Below are 14,062 nucleotides of genomic sequence, written 5' to 3' on the forward strand. Positions count from 1 at the left end.
GTATATGGATTATATGGTTATATAGTCAGTGGGAGACAGGGGTAGTTATAGGGAGACAAGTGTAAAGAGAGGGAGACAGCTGTAGTTAGTGAGAGATAGGTGTAGAGAGAGGAATACAGGTATAGAGAGAGGGAGACAGCAGTAGAGAGAGGGAGACAGGTGTAGTTAGAGGGAGACAGGTGTAGAGAGAGGAATACAGGTATAGAGAGAGGGAGACAGCAGTAGAGAGAGGGAGACAGCTGTAGTTAGAGGGAGACAGGTATAGAGAGAGAAATACAGGTATAGAGAGAGGGAGACAGCAGTAGAGAGAGGGAGACAGCAGTAGTTAGAGGGAGACAGCAGTAGAGAGAGGGAGACAGGTGTAGTTAGAGGGAGACAGGTGTAGTTAGAGGGAGACAAGTGTAGTTAGAGGGAGACAGGTGTAGAGAGAGGAATACAGGTATAGAGAGAGGGAGACAGCAGTAGAGAGAGGGAGACAGGTGTAGTTAGAGGGAGACAGGTGTAGAGAGAGGGAGACAGGTGTAGAGAGAGGGAGACAGGTATAGTTAGAGGGAGACAAGTGTAGTTAGAGGGAGACAGGTGTAGAGAGAGGAATACAGGTATAGAGAGAGGGAGACAGCAGTAGAGAGAGGGAGACAGGTGTAGTTAGAGGGAGACAGGTGTAGAGAGAGGAATACAGGTATAGAGAGAGGGAGACAGCAGTAGAGAGAGGGAGACAGCAGTAGTTAGAGGGAGACAGCAGTAGAGAGAGGGAGACAGGTGTAGTTAGAGGGAGACAGGTGTAGAGAGAGGGAGACAGCAGTAGTTAGAGGGAGACAGGTGTAGAGAGAGGGAGACAGCAGTAGTTAGAGGGAGACAGGTGTAGTTAGAGGGAGACAGGTGTAGAGAGAGGGAGACAGCAGTAAGGAGAGAGGGAGACAGATGTAATTAGAGGGAGACAGGTGTAGAGAGAGGGAGAGAGAGAGAGGGAAGCCACAGTTAAAATGAGCTCCTGAAATACTTTCAAATTTGGGTCTTAAAGTGCGACAAACAGAAGAATTAACCTTAAAATATTATTTATTACATCTATTGTGAACATTTTTGGGAGTTTATCTTCATATTTCTGCTAAACCATTGGACAAATCAGCAGAAAGAGACCTGGAACTCCACACACACCGGCCGGAGTTAATACAGCACTACACACGCAGAGAGAGAGGGAGAGAGAGAGAGAGAGCGCCAAAGAGCGAGAGAGAGAGAGGTAGGAAGAAAACACTGAAAATACTTCAGAAAGTCTGTAAAACCGATTTTTAAACAGATTATAAACAGCTAAAACTCCGCTAGCCGCTAGTAATTCAGGCTAATCGCTAAACTAACTAGCTAAGCTCCAGACGCAGCCGTTAGAAACCGATACGTTGTGTGGTTACCATGGAGACGGAGGCCGCACCGTGCAGAGAGGTTGCGTACCCGGAGAAATGCAGGAGCGCCCAGGCCAAGAAAAAACACAAGCAGCAGATCCTACAGGAGAACCCAGACACCCTGTACGCAGACTACATACAAATACACGGCAATAGGGTGAAGAACAACCTGATATTCCACACTGCCGCCTTGTCTGCCTGGAGATCTGCTATCTGCAGCCACTACCACTTCACCTTCAAAGAGGGGATCGGCAGGGGGGGCAGGATAACCGTCTGTACAGACGAACTCCTGGACACTGAGAACCCCGTACTGACCATCACCTATTACACTAAAGGGACAGTGTTAGTGCAGGGAAATGAGCTCAGCCTCAACTCCTTTCAGCTGAGCTTTCCTCACCTGAGAGCTCAGGTAGAAAGAGAGGTAGACAGCACCACTGTGAATGGTACTGACTCTGAAGAGGATTCAGAGGCCCCGCCCACACAGCTCACCACAGCCCCGCCCACACAGCCCACAACAGCCCCGCCCCCATCCCCGTCTGACAAGCAGCTGAGAGAGAGTCTGGCTATGCTGGAGCTGGACTTTACTGAGTTCAAAGAACACACACAGGCCAGGCTCTCACACAACGACACCAGCAGCTCCACCAGCCCCATCCAACAGCTCAGAGAGGAGGTGCTCCAGATACAGAGGGAGAGTCAGGCCAGCATCGCTGAGCTCAGAGTGAGCCTGAGAGAGCTACAGCAAGAAAATCACAGCCTGAGAGCACAGATAGCAAAACTAAAAGAAGAAGAAATAAAAAGAGTGAGAACTTTAACAACACAGATACAGGACGTGAAAGAACAGATCCAGAACACCAGACCCTGTGCTTCAGCCTCCACACAAACACCACCAGACACTGACTACACAAAACACTCAGTCACCTCAAGCCCTCCCAGCTCAGACATCCTCAGTCTCCCTCACCAGCCAAACCCACCTGAAAAGGAGGACGACCCACCTCCACACACCCAGAAAACTCCTGCTGAACCCACGCCTCACCCACAGCCCACTACTGCCACATCAGCAAAGCAGAAACCTCATGTCGTGCTACTCATGGACTCCAACAGAAGGTTCCTTGACCCCCAGAAGCTCTTCCCTGGACACACGATAACAGCAAAACGCTGCAGCACCACTGGCCACACCCTCCAGCTTCTAAAAAAGGAGGCCCTTGGGTGCCCTCAGTGTATTATCATCCACACAGGCACTAATGACCTCCACACCCAGCGGAGCAACACTGCAGAGGCAGTAAGGAAAGTGGCAGAGAGAGCCAGCACAGAGTTCCCCGAGAGCCGCATCATCATCTCTACTCTGTTGGCACGTTCCGACACTCCTCCTCACGTCATCAGCAGCATTAACGCGGAGATCAGCAGAGGATGTGCGTCTCTACCAAACGTCCACCTGGCCTACCACCACTCTATCACACCCCGCCACATGCACGATGGAATTCACCTTCATGAGGACGGCGTCCGGATCTTTGCGAAGACCCTAAAAGATGCAGCCCTGGGCCGCAACACGGTTGCACCACACTTCACACCACCTGCAGGCTCCTTCAGACCACCCCCCCTGTATATCCCAAGGTATGCCCCGATATCACCTGCCAGGCTCAGCAGGCCCTGGGCTCCTCACACCCACCCTCCTGTTTCCCCATACCTACCTGCATCCACACAAGCCCCACACTCACCTGCTGCTCCACACCCCCCAACCAAGAAGTCATCACCTGTAAGGAAACCCCCCCCACGACAAAGGCCACAGAGCTATGCCGCTGCAGTGGCACAGGCACCCCCACCCCCACCCAAAGCACCCCCATCAGCTACACATGAGCTAGGAGAAATAAAAGAGCTGCTTTACACCCTGTGTACAAGACTGCTGCCAAATTAAGAGCAACGTCTCCTGTTCATATTCAAGCAAATATACTTCTATATACTGCTATTATACTACTTCTGAGAAGTATACTACTTCTGGGAAGAGAATAAATAAATAAATAAATAATAATAATTGCACTGTTCAATACAATGTTTATCTATTTAGCTAAATTGCACTGGTTAATATACTTTTTGAAATAATATTTCCAAATAGCTTATACTCTACTGTTTGTAGATAATTTCTTCTGTTTTGTCTCACAATGTAGACCTAATTGATGTATTTTAAAACTTTGTATAAATGCGCTCATTTCATATCAGTTGTTGGAACATCCAGGGTCTCTACTCCTCAGCGTTTGGTCTGAAGAGTAGAGATCCTGACTTTATAAAGAACACTGAAGGTGTAGATGTCCTCATTCTCACAGAGACGTGGTGTCGTGAAGACACGCCCACCCACTGTCCCTCAGGTTACTGTGAGGTCATTGTGCCCTCAATCAAATTAAGCTCAGTCCAGCGCGGTCGAGATTCTGGAGGCCTGTTGGTGTGGTACGGGGAAAAACTGGCCAGGCACATCACAGTCGTAAAATTAGGGAAATCACACTGCTGGCTAAAACTACATAAACAACTTGGCATATCAGAGACAGACACATACCTGTGTGCTGTCTACACTCCTCCAGTAGAATCCCCGTATTACGATGAGGAGTACATCAACAGCCTCCACACAGAGATCAGCCATTTCCAGGCCCAGGGAAATGTGCTGCTGTGTGGAGATTTTAATGCAAGAACTGGATCCAAGTTAGACTATGTAGATTCACAGGGCAATAAACATGTGTTTGGTCAGAGCTCTCCGTACCTCACACCAGCCCTCAGAGTCAGAAACAGCCTGGACTGCTCTGTAAATAAGAGCGGTAAAGAGTTAGTGCATCTCTGTCGAGCCTTAGGTCTGTACATGCTTAACGGCAGGATCAGAGGGGACTCTTTAGGGAGGTTCACGTATTGTTCAGCTCTTGGAGCTAGTGTAGTAGATTATGCCATCACTGACATGGATCCCTCCTCCTTCAACGCATTCACTGTCCGACAGCAAACTCCTCTATCAGACCACAGCCAAATTAATGTGTACCTGAAATGGTCACATCAACCAAATCAAACAGCAACTGAGTCCAGTAAGCTGTACACAGTCCACAGGACCTACAGATGGGCTCCTGATAGTGCGGAGAAATTTATCCTTGCACTTCAGTCAGTTCACGTATCTAACAAAATCACTAACTTTATTAACAACAATTATGAGAATAATAAGAAAAGTGTAAATCATGCTGTGAGTGAAATTAACAGCATTTTACACATAGCATCTTCTATGGCTGAACTACAAAAAACAAACAAACATAAAGATAAAAAACTGATAAAAGAAAAATGGTTTGATTATGAATGTCAATCGATTAGAAAAGAATTAAGAAAATTGTCAAATGTAAAACATAGACAACCAGAAGATCAGAACCTAAGACAAAAATACTGTAACACCCTTAAACAATATAAACACTCAATCAGAACCAAAAAACTAAACTATACAAATAAAACACTCAGAGACATAGAAGATTCTATCAAAAATAATCAGTTCTGGGAGATGTGGAATAACTTGAGCAAAACAAAACCACAAAAAGTACCCACACAGAACAGTGAAATCTGGAAAAATCATTTTGAAAATCTGTATAATAAAGAAATTTCAAAGAAAGAACTAAATTCCAATTACAATCTGATCACACAAAAATTACAGTCACTTGAATGTGCAATCAAAGACAATCAAAACCCTCTCGATTATCCAATAACACAGGAAGAATTGGCTCAAAAACTCAAATCATTAAAACCTAAAAAAGCTTGTGGCCCCGACAGCATCAGGAACGAAATGCTAAAAAACAGCACTCCTGAGCTGCAGAGGGCAGTGCTCAAACTATTCAACCTCGTCCTGAGTTCAGGATGTTTTCCTGACATCTGGAGTCAAGGACTCATTACCCCAATCCATAAGAGTGGAGATAAATCAGACCCTAACAATTTCAGAGGCATCTGTGTGAGCAGTAATCTGGGGAAAGTGTTTAATAATATTTTAAACAACAGAATTCTGTCTTTCCTTACCGAACACGATGTCCTGAGCAAAAATCAGATTGGCTTCCTTCCAAATTACAGAACTACTGACCACATTTACACCCTGCACACCCTAATCAACCAACATGTACATCAGACCAAAAATGGAAAAATCTTTGCCTGTTTCGTGGATTTTAAGAAGGCATTCGATTCTATTTGGCACGAAGGACTCTATTACAAACTTCTAGAGAGCGGTGTAGGGGGCAAAGTTTATGACATCATCAAATCAATGTATTTGGGAAACAAATGTGGAGTAAGAATTGGAGACAAACACACAGAATTTTTCACTCAGAAAAGAGGAGTGAGGCAGGGCTGCAGTCTGAGTCCAACACTCTTTAATATCTACATTGACGAGTTAGCGGTGCAGCTGGAACAGTCTGCAGCTCCTGGTCTCGCCCTACAGGACGGGAAGGTGAAGTTCCTGCTCTACGCAGACGACCTGGTGCTGCTGTCCCCGAGCGCACAGGGGCTACAGCAGCACCTGGATCTGCTGGAGCAGTACTGCCAGAACTGGGCCCTGGCAGTAAACCTGAAGAAGACCAGAGTTATGGTCTTCCAAAAGAAGCCCAGATGTCAGGAACACAGATACCAGTTCAGTCTGGGCAGCACCGCCCTGGAGCACACGATGCAGTACACTTACCTCGGCCTTGTTATTACTGCATCCGGGAGTTTCAGTATGGCAGTGAATGCACTAAAAGATAAAGCTCATCGAGCAATGTACGCCATCAGGAGAAAATTCTACAATATCGACATTCCGGTTCCAATCTGGTGTAAAATATTTGATAGTGTGATTCAGCCCATTGCGCTGTATGGAAGTGAGGTATGGGGTCCACTCAGTCAGCAAAGCTACACTGGATGGGACAAGCATCCAGCTGAAGCCCTGCATGCAGAATTCTGCAGAATGATTCTAAAAGTCCAAAGAAAAACACCAACCAACGCATGCAGGGCAGAATTAGGCCGATTCCCATTGTTCATCAATATCCAAAAACGAGCTCTAAATTTCTGGATGCATCTGAAAACGAGTCCCAGTGATACGCTACATTTTAAGACGTTACAGACCCAAGAACTGAACCCCGAAAAGAGCCCCCTCAGTCAGCTGGTTCTGAGGCTTATTAACCCTCTAACAGATATTAACAGACAACAGCCTCGTTCCAGCACTGCTTTAACCTCAAAACTAAACATTAACCACATCATCAAACGCAGTCAAAGGGATTATCTGGAACATTGGGGAAAAGAGATTCGGACTCAAAACAAACTTGAATGCTATCGGGCCCTAAAATCAGAGTATGAATTGGAAGAGTATCTTCTGACTGTCAGAGATACCAAGCAGAGACAGATCCTGACCAAGTACAGACTCAGTGACCACAGCCTGGCCGTAGAGAGAGGCAGGTATAAACAGTCCTGGCTGCCCAGAGAGCAGAGGCTGTGTGGTCACTGTATGACAGGTGAGGTCGAGACAGAGATGCACTTTCTTCTAAAATGTGAAAAATTCAGGCCAACACGTGAAATTTACATACACAAATTCAAAAAGAAAATCCCAAACTTCCAAACACTAACACAAATTGAACAACTAAAAATCATCCTAGGAGGGGGACACAGCGCCCCCCTCGCTGCAAAATATGTATCTACATGTCACAGCCTGAGAGACAGTGGGAAACGACCCCCCCCCCCCCCCCCCTTCAGTTTCAGAATGTAAATAATTATAATGATAACTTTTCCTAAATGTTATCATATATTATTATTATTATTATTATTGTTGTTGTTGTTGTTATTGTTATTTGTCAATATTATTATCATTGTTATTGTTGTTTTTTTTTTTTTTAATGCTTTGGCAACACTGTACCTTACAGTCATGCTAATAAAGCTATATTGAATTGAATTGAATTGACAGGTGTAGTTAGAGGGAGACAAGTGTAGTTAGAGGGAGACAGGTGTAGAGAGAGGAATACAGGTATAGAGAGAGGGAGACAGCAGTAGAGAGAGGGAGACAGGTGTAGTTAGAGGGAGACAGGTGTAGAGAGAGGGAGACAGGTATAGTTAGAGGGAGACAAGTGTAGTTAGAGGGAGATAGGTGTAGAGAGAGACAGACAGGTGTAGAGAGAGGGAGACGGGTGTAGTTATAGGTAGACATGTGTAGAGAGAGTGAGACAGGTATAGTTAGAGGGAGACAAGTGTAGTTAGAGGGAGACAGGTGTAGAGCGAGGCAGACAGGTGTAGAGAGAGGCAGACAGGTATAGAGAGAGGGAGAGGGATGTAGTTAGAGGGAGACAGGTGTAGAGAGGGAGACAGCAGTAGTTAGAGGGAGAAAGGTGTAGAGAGAGGGAGACAGGTGTAGTTAGAGGGAGACAGGTGTATAGAGAGGGAGACAGGTATAGTTAGAGGGAGACAAGTGTAGTTAGAGGGAGACAGGTGTAGAGAGAGGCAGACAGGTGTAGAGAGAGGGAGACAGGTGTAGTTATAGGGAGACGGGTGTAGAGAGAGGGAGACAGCAGTAGTTAGAGGGAGACAAGTGTAGAGAGAGGGAGACAGCAGTAGTTAGAGGGAGACAGGTGTAGAGAGAGGGAGACAGCAGTAGTTAGAGGGAGACAGGTGTAGAGAGAGGGAGACAGCAGTAGTTAGAGGGAGACAGGTGTAGTTAGAGGGAGACAGGTGTAGAGAGAGGGAGACAGCAGTAAGGAGAGAGGGAGACAGATGTAATTAGAGGGAGACAGGTGTAGAGAGAGGGAGACAGCTGTAGTTAGAGGGAGACAGCAGTAGTTGTTACTGTTTGTTTTGCTTTGCTTCAGAAGCAGGAAGTGTGGACCACTGTTTCAACAACACTTTGCATCTGTTTGTAGGCAGGCAGCTGTCAGCTGGCCTTTGTAATGTGAGAGATGGTCCTTCATCAGAAGGAGAGCACTGCATGAGATTTCTCTGGATGTTCCTTGTAATTTGCCTGTAATCCAGCCAGTATGGCAGTGTGTCTTGAGAATCCTGATCAACGTCAGCTGTCCTGCTGACTGAGAGAGGAATTTTGTTTGCCCATTGCATCATGATTGTGTTTTGGGTAATATTTCCCTGCTATTATTTCCAAAACAACACTGGAATCAGATTCATGGTTTGCTATCTTGCAAATGTGTTGCCAAACATGTCAAATGTATACAGCAAGGCAACAAGCTGTCAGACACTTAGAAAACAAAGTTTTAAATAAAACCTCAATTTTGTATGCATCATTGGTGGTTTGGAAACAGCACATCTCATCTGTGCCTGACCTGCTAGCTCGTCTGAATGTGCCAGTCGACACCTCCACGTTATGCTCCTCATCCCAAAAATGTGCAGCTGGCTATGAAATAAGTGATATTTCTTTTCATTCATTCATCCATCCATTCATTCATTATCTGACAATCACTTAATCATATAATTCTTTTCTGCCTTTTGCACCTGGGATGTATATCTCTCACAGAGGCCTTCAGACCAAGTGTGGCAGGAGAATGAGAAGATCGTGGCTCTCTGAGAACATTCAGCTTTTCCAACCCCAGAAGGATGTTTATTTCATATCCACTTAATTCAGTTTCTGAACCATGAAACCTGTTTCCACCTGGGTAGTGAGTCTTCTTCATATTTCTTATGATTTGACCTTTTCTATAGGGTTATTTCCTGCCATCTAAAAATGAAGTAGCCTGCTTCTGGACCACAGGTTGGCGCATACAATGATTACTGGAGTGAGAATTTGTGTATATGGTTTTTATGATTTATGGAAACCTGTGGTCTTTGTGTGTCTGGTCGTCATGTTCCATCCAGGTGATCACTGCTTCCAAAAGAAGCTGGATGCTGGAGACTCGTCATATCAACAGATCCGTGAGTTTTACTCCTCAACCTTCGCAAAGTAAAAACGATATGACGACGTGGAGTTAAACTAAAATCTCTCTTGCCAATGCTGGGCTAAAATGGGAGACATCATTATTATTAATGGATACATGTATATCTCAGCAACTCAGAATGCTTTACAATCAACAGGCTCCAGTCAACACAACAGTGAGAAGCAGCCAATAACACAAAGCGTCAGTGGTGGATGAAGTACACAAACCACATAAAGTACAGACACCCAAAACATTACTCCAGTACAGGTAGAAGTCCTCACGTGAGTTAAAGTACAGATACCCAAGATAAAACATTACTCCAGTACAGGTAGAAGTCCTCACGTGAGTTAAAGTACAGATACCCAAGATAAAACATTACTCCAGTACAGGTAGAAGTCCTCACGTGAGTTAAAGTACAGACACCCAAGATAAAACATTACTCCAGTACAGGTAGAAGTCCTCACGTGAGTTAAAGTACAGATACCCAAGATAAAACATTATTCCAGTACAGGTAGAAGTCCTCACGTGAGTTAAAGTACAGATACCCAAGATAAAAAAATTACTCCAGTACAGGTAGAAGTCCTCACGTGAGTTAAAGTACAGACACCCAAGATAAAACATTATTCCAGTACAGGTAGAAGTCCTCACGTGAGTTAAAGTACAGATACCCAAGATAAAACATTACTCCAGTACAGGTAGAAGTCCTCACGTGAGTTAAAGTACAGACACCCAAGATAAAACATTACTCCAGTACAGGTAGAAGTCCTCACTTGAGTTAAAGTACAGATACCCAAGATAAAAAAATTACTCCAGTACAGGTAGAAGTCCTCACGTGAGTTAAAGTACAGATACCCAAGATAAAACATTACTCCAGTACAGGTAGAAGTCCTCATGTGAGTTAAAGTACAGACACCCAAGATAAAACATTACTCCAGTACAGGTAGAAGTCCTCACTTGAGTTAAAGTACAGACACCCAAGATAAAACATTACTCCAGTACAGGTAGAAGTCCTCACGTGAGTTAAAGTACAGATGCCCAAGATAAAACATTACTCCAGTACAGGTAGAAGTCCTCACGTGAGTTAAAGTACAGATACCCAAGATAAAACATTACTCCAGTACAGGTAGAAGTCCTCACGTGAGTTAAAGTACAGATACCCAAGATAAAACATTACTCCAGTACAGGTAGAAGTCCTCACGTGAGTTAAAGTACAGAGGCCCAAGATAAAACATTATTCCAGTACAGGTAGAAGTCCTCATGTGAGTTAAAGTACAGATGCCCAAGATAAAACATTACTCCAGTACAGGTAGAAGTCCTCACGTGAGTTAAAGTACAGATGCCCAAGATAAAACATTACTCCAGTACAGGTAGAAGTCCTCACTTGAGTTAAAGTACAGATACCCAAGATAAAACATTACTCCAGTACAGGTAGAAGTCCTCACATGAGTTAAAGTACAGATACCCAAGATAAAACATTAATCCAATACAGGTAGAAGTCCTCACTTGAGTTAAAGTACAGATACCCAAGATAAAACATTACTCCAGTACAGGTAGAAGTCCTCACTTGAGTTAAAGTACAGATACCCAAGATAAAAAATTACTCCAGTACAGGTAGAAGTCCTCACTTGAGTTAAAGTACAGATACCCAAGATAAAACATTACTCCAGTACAGGTAGAAGTCCTCACTTTAGTCCTTGAGTTAAAGTACAGTTACAGTTACTTTAGTGTTCTACTTGAGTTAAAGTACAGATACCCAAGACACTCATACATTACTCCTGTATCAGTACATCAGTACATTATACATGCAAACATTATACATGCAAATGCTAAAAGTGCAAAAAATTGTGTCAGAAATTCAGAAGTTGTGAAGTCAGAAGTATACAGTGTCTGTACAAGGTTTCAGAGTTTCTGCTCTCCAGCTGACGTGTCTATCTGTGTCTGGTAATTTGTGCACACGCCAGTTCACACCGCAGCTCAAAGCAAACTTTGCCTTGCTGGTGAATTTGGGGCTTTAATCACTGCACCACTTTCCATGAGGAGATGTGCTGATGGTGAACTCTCCAGCTCACCACAGCTGGCCCCGCCGAGCTGTACAGTAACGACACACAGTACCAACCCAGGCAGAATATCCAGCACGCACTCCTAGGAGAAGCACAGGGAGCCAAAGGAGATTTTATGAAAAGTATGTTCAGATTATAAGCCTCGGGGACCATTATTACTGTGGTCGCAATATGTAAAGATGTTTCCACAGCTACTTGTGTGTCCATTAGGTAATGCTGTGTCAAGAGTAAGATATTTATTTCACTGCTTTTAATGTTTGGTTTCAATCTACCAGAGCCTGTGAACATGTCTTGTTAAGATTAGGCTTAGACAGAGCCATGATAAATAGTGTTGAGAATAGCCTAGATATTTAAAAAAATGTAATTAATAAACAAAATGTCCAATATAGAAGCTATATAGAAATATGAAGATGTTTTTTAATGTAATCATTTCAAGCGTCTGACCAAAACCAGCCAATCAGAGCACTGCATCTCATGCAATTTAGAGGCACCAGAGTCATAGAAACCCGTCTGACTGTGATGGCATGAATGTGAAGAATGTTTTTGTTCAGAATTTATGAGTTACCACATACTGACACAGTAATGACCACACATTTCCCTGCTTTCTTGAGTTACACCAGCTATCTTATTAAATGTCTATCCTTGAATGTCAGTCTATTTTTTATCTTTATGAACTGGTGCTCAATATCACTTGTTGAGTGATATTGAACTCAAAGGTATTAAAGTTGCTTTCTTTCATTTGTAGGTATTTTACATATCAATGTGATGTTCTGAGAGAACCAGACTGTTCATGACTTCTCATTCATCACCTGAATTATGGAGATGTTCATGAAGCTCATTTTGGTCACATTTATCTGTAGTTCATGCACCAGCAATAGTTTAGATCATTTACATCTCGATGGAGCTCGTATGCAGGAGATAGAACAGGGGGTGTAGCTCTAGACCTGAAGATCAACCCACCCTGCAAAGTTTATTTCAAAGGCTAATCTCACCCACATGTGTCCAATATTCAGAGGCTACTGAAGGCCCGAGATGAACAGGATCAGGTGTGTTGCATTAGGGGCTAAAACTGAACAGGAGGAAGGCAGGGCTGCCCTGATGCGGAGCATGTGTGGGCCTGGATAAACACCTGAACTTTTATGCATGGTGACAGCAGCCTGTGGCTTTGGGTTCGTTTTCACCCTCTTCATTCCTATATGGAAACTTGACTTCTCAAGCAGGAGTAATGAAAGCCAGTAGCAACCAAGGACCAAACATCTAAGCATCTAAGAGATTTCTTTCCTTTGATAATTTTTTTTCTTCAAAAAAATGTCTAGTGTAAATTCTGCTGACTCCAAGTCTTTGTCCTCAGCTGCAGAAAATAGTGTATTTTTCTAATGGATACACGTGTCTCTGTGAGAAGGTGATTTCTGGAGCTTTATTTAACCAAGCTGAGGTTCTCACTTTTGTTGTCGGATGCCTACAAGAAAAGAAAAGCCCAATGAAATGCATCTCAGAGACGTTATCTCCCACTGTCTGGGACCTAGAGGAGGTGAATGAGACGTTATCTCCCACTGTCTGGGACCTAGAGGAGGTGAATGAGATGTCTCAGAGATGTTATCTCCCACTGTCTGGGACCTAGAGGAGGTGAATGAGATGTCTCAGAGATGTTATCTCCCACTGTCTGGGACCTAGAGGAGGTGAATGAGATGTCTCAGAGATGTTATCTCCCACTGTCTGGGACCTAGAGGAGGTGAATGAGATGTCTCAGAGATGTTATCTCCCACTGTCTGGGACCTAGAGGAGGTGAATGAGATGTCTCAGAGATGTTATCTCCCACTGTCTGGGACCTAGAGGAGGTGAATGAGATGTCTCAGAGATGTTATCTCCCACTGTCTGGGACCTAGAGGAGGTGAATGAGATGTCTCAGAGATGTTATCTCCCACTGTCTGGGACCTAGAGGAGGTGAATGAGATGTCTCAGAGATGTTATCTCCCACTGTCTGGGACCTAGAGGAGGTGAATGAGATGTCTCAGAGATGTTATCTCCCACTGTCTGGGACCTAGAGGAGGTGAATGAGATGTCTCAGAGACGTTATCTCCCACTGTCTGGGACCTAGAGGAGGTGAATGAGATGTCTCAGAGACGTTATCTCCCACTGTCTGGGACCTAGAGGAGGTGAATGAGATGTCTCAGAGATGTTATCTCCCACTGTCTGGGACCTAGAGGAGGTGAATGAGATGTCTCAGAGATGTTATCTCCCACTGTCTGGGACCTAGAGGAGGTGAATGAGATGTCTCAGAGATGTTATCTCCCACTGTCTGGGACCTAGAGGAGGTGAATGAGATGTCTCAGAGATGTTATCTCCCACTGTCTGGGACCTAGAGGAGGTGAATGAGATGTCTCAGAGATGTTATCTCCCACTGTCTGGGACCTAGAGGAGGTGAATGAGATGTCTCAGAGATGTTATCTCCCACTGTCTGGGACCTAGAGGAGGTGAATGAGACATGTCTCAGAGACGTTATCTCCCACTGTCTGGGACCTAGAGGAGGTGAATGAGATGTCTCAGAGATGTTATCTCCCACTGTCTGGGACCTAGAGGAGGTGAATGAGATGTCTCAGAGATGTTATCTCCCACTGTCTGGGACCTAGAGGAGGTGAATGAGACATGTCTTGGAGATGTTGGAGAACATCTACAAACTAAAGAGACGAGGCGAACACCAAGACTAGAAAACAGAGACTGAACACACTAGAACACAAGA

General features: G+C 44.4%; 1 protein-coding gene across 3 annotated transcripts; it reads left to right on the forward strand.

Annotated features, from left to right (window-relative positions):
- Positions 1 to 821: 821 nt before the first annotated feature.
- Positions 822 to 11,881, forward strand: LOC143474829 (uncharacterized). 3 transcript variants are annotated; one of them, XR_013120865.1, is made up of 4 exons: positions 822 to 3,005; positions 8,866 to 9,099; positions 9,204 to 9,260; positions 9,420 to 11,881. XR_013120865.1 is itself a non-coding variant. In XM_076972447.1 (2 exons), the coding sequence occupies exons 1-2, from the start codon at positions 1,405 to 1,407 to the stop codon at positions 8,286 to 8,288; spliced, it is 1,629 nt and encodes a 542-aa protein (XP_076828562.1). In that variant the 5' UTR covers positions 822 to 1,404; the 3' UTR covers positions 8,289 to 8,695. The 3 variants fall into 3 exon arrangements, 1 of the variants encoding a protein (XP_076828562.1); XR_013120866.1 differs by lacking the exons at positions 8,866 to 9,099; positions 9,204 to 9,260; positions 9,420 to 11,881 and adding exons at positions 8,261 to 8,469; positions 8,654 to 8,733; XM_076972447.1 differs by lacking the exons at positions 8,866 to 9,099; positions 9,204 to 9,260; positions 9,420 to 11,881 and adding an exon at positions 8,261 to 8,695.
- Positions 11,882 to 14,062: the final 2,181 nt, after the last annotated feature.

Source organism: Brachyhypopomus gauderio, chromosome 14 (genome assembly GCF_052324685.1).
Source record: "Brachyhypopomus gauderio isolate BG-103 chromosome 14, BGAUD_0.2, whole genome shotgun sequence".
Classification (NCBI taxonomy): Eukaryota; Metazoa; Chordata; class Actinopteri; order Gymnotiformes; family Hypopomidae; genus Brachyhypopomus; species Brachyhypopomus gauderio.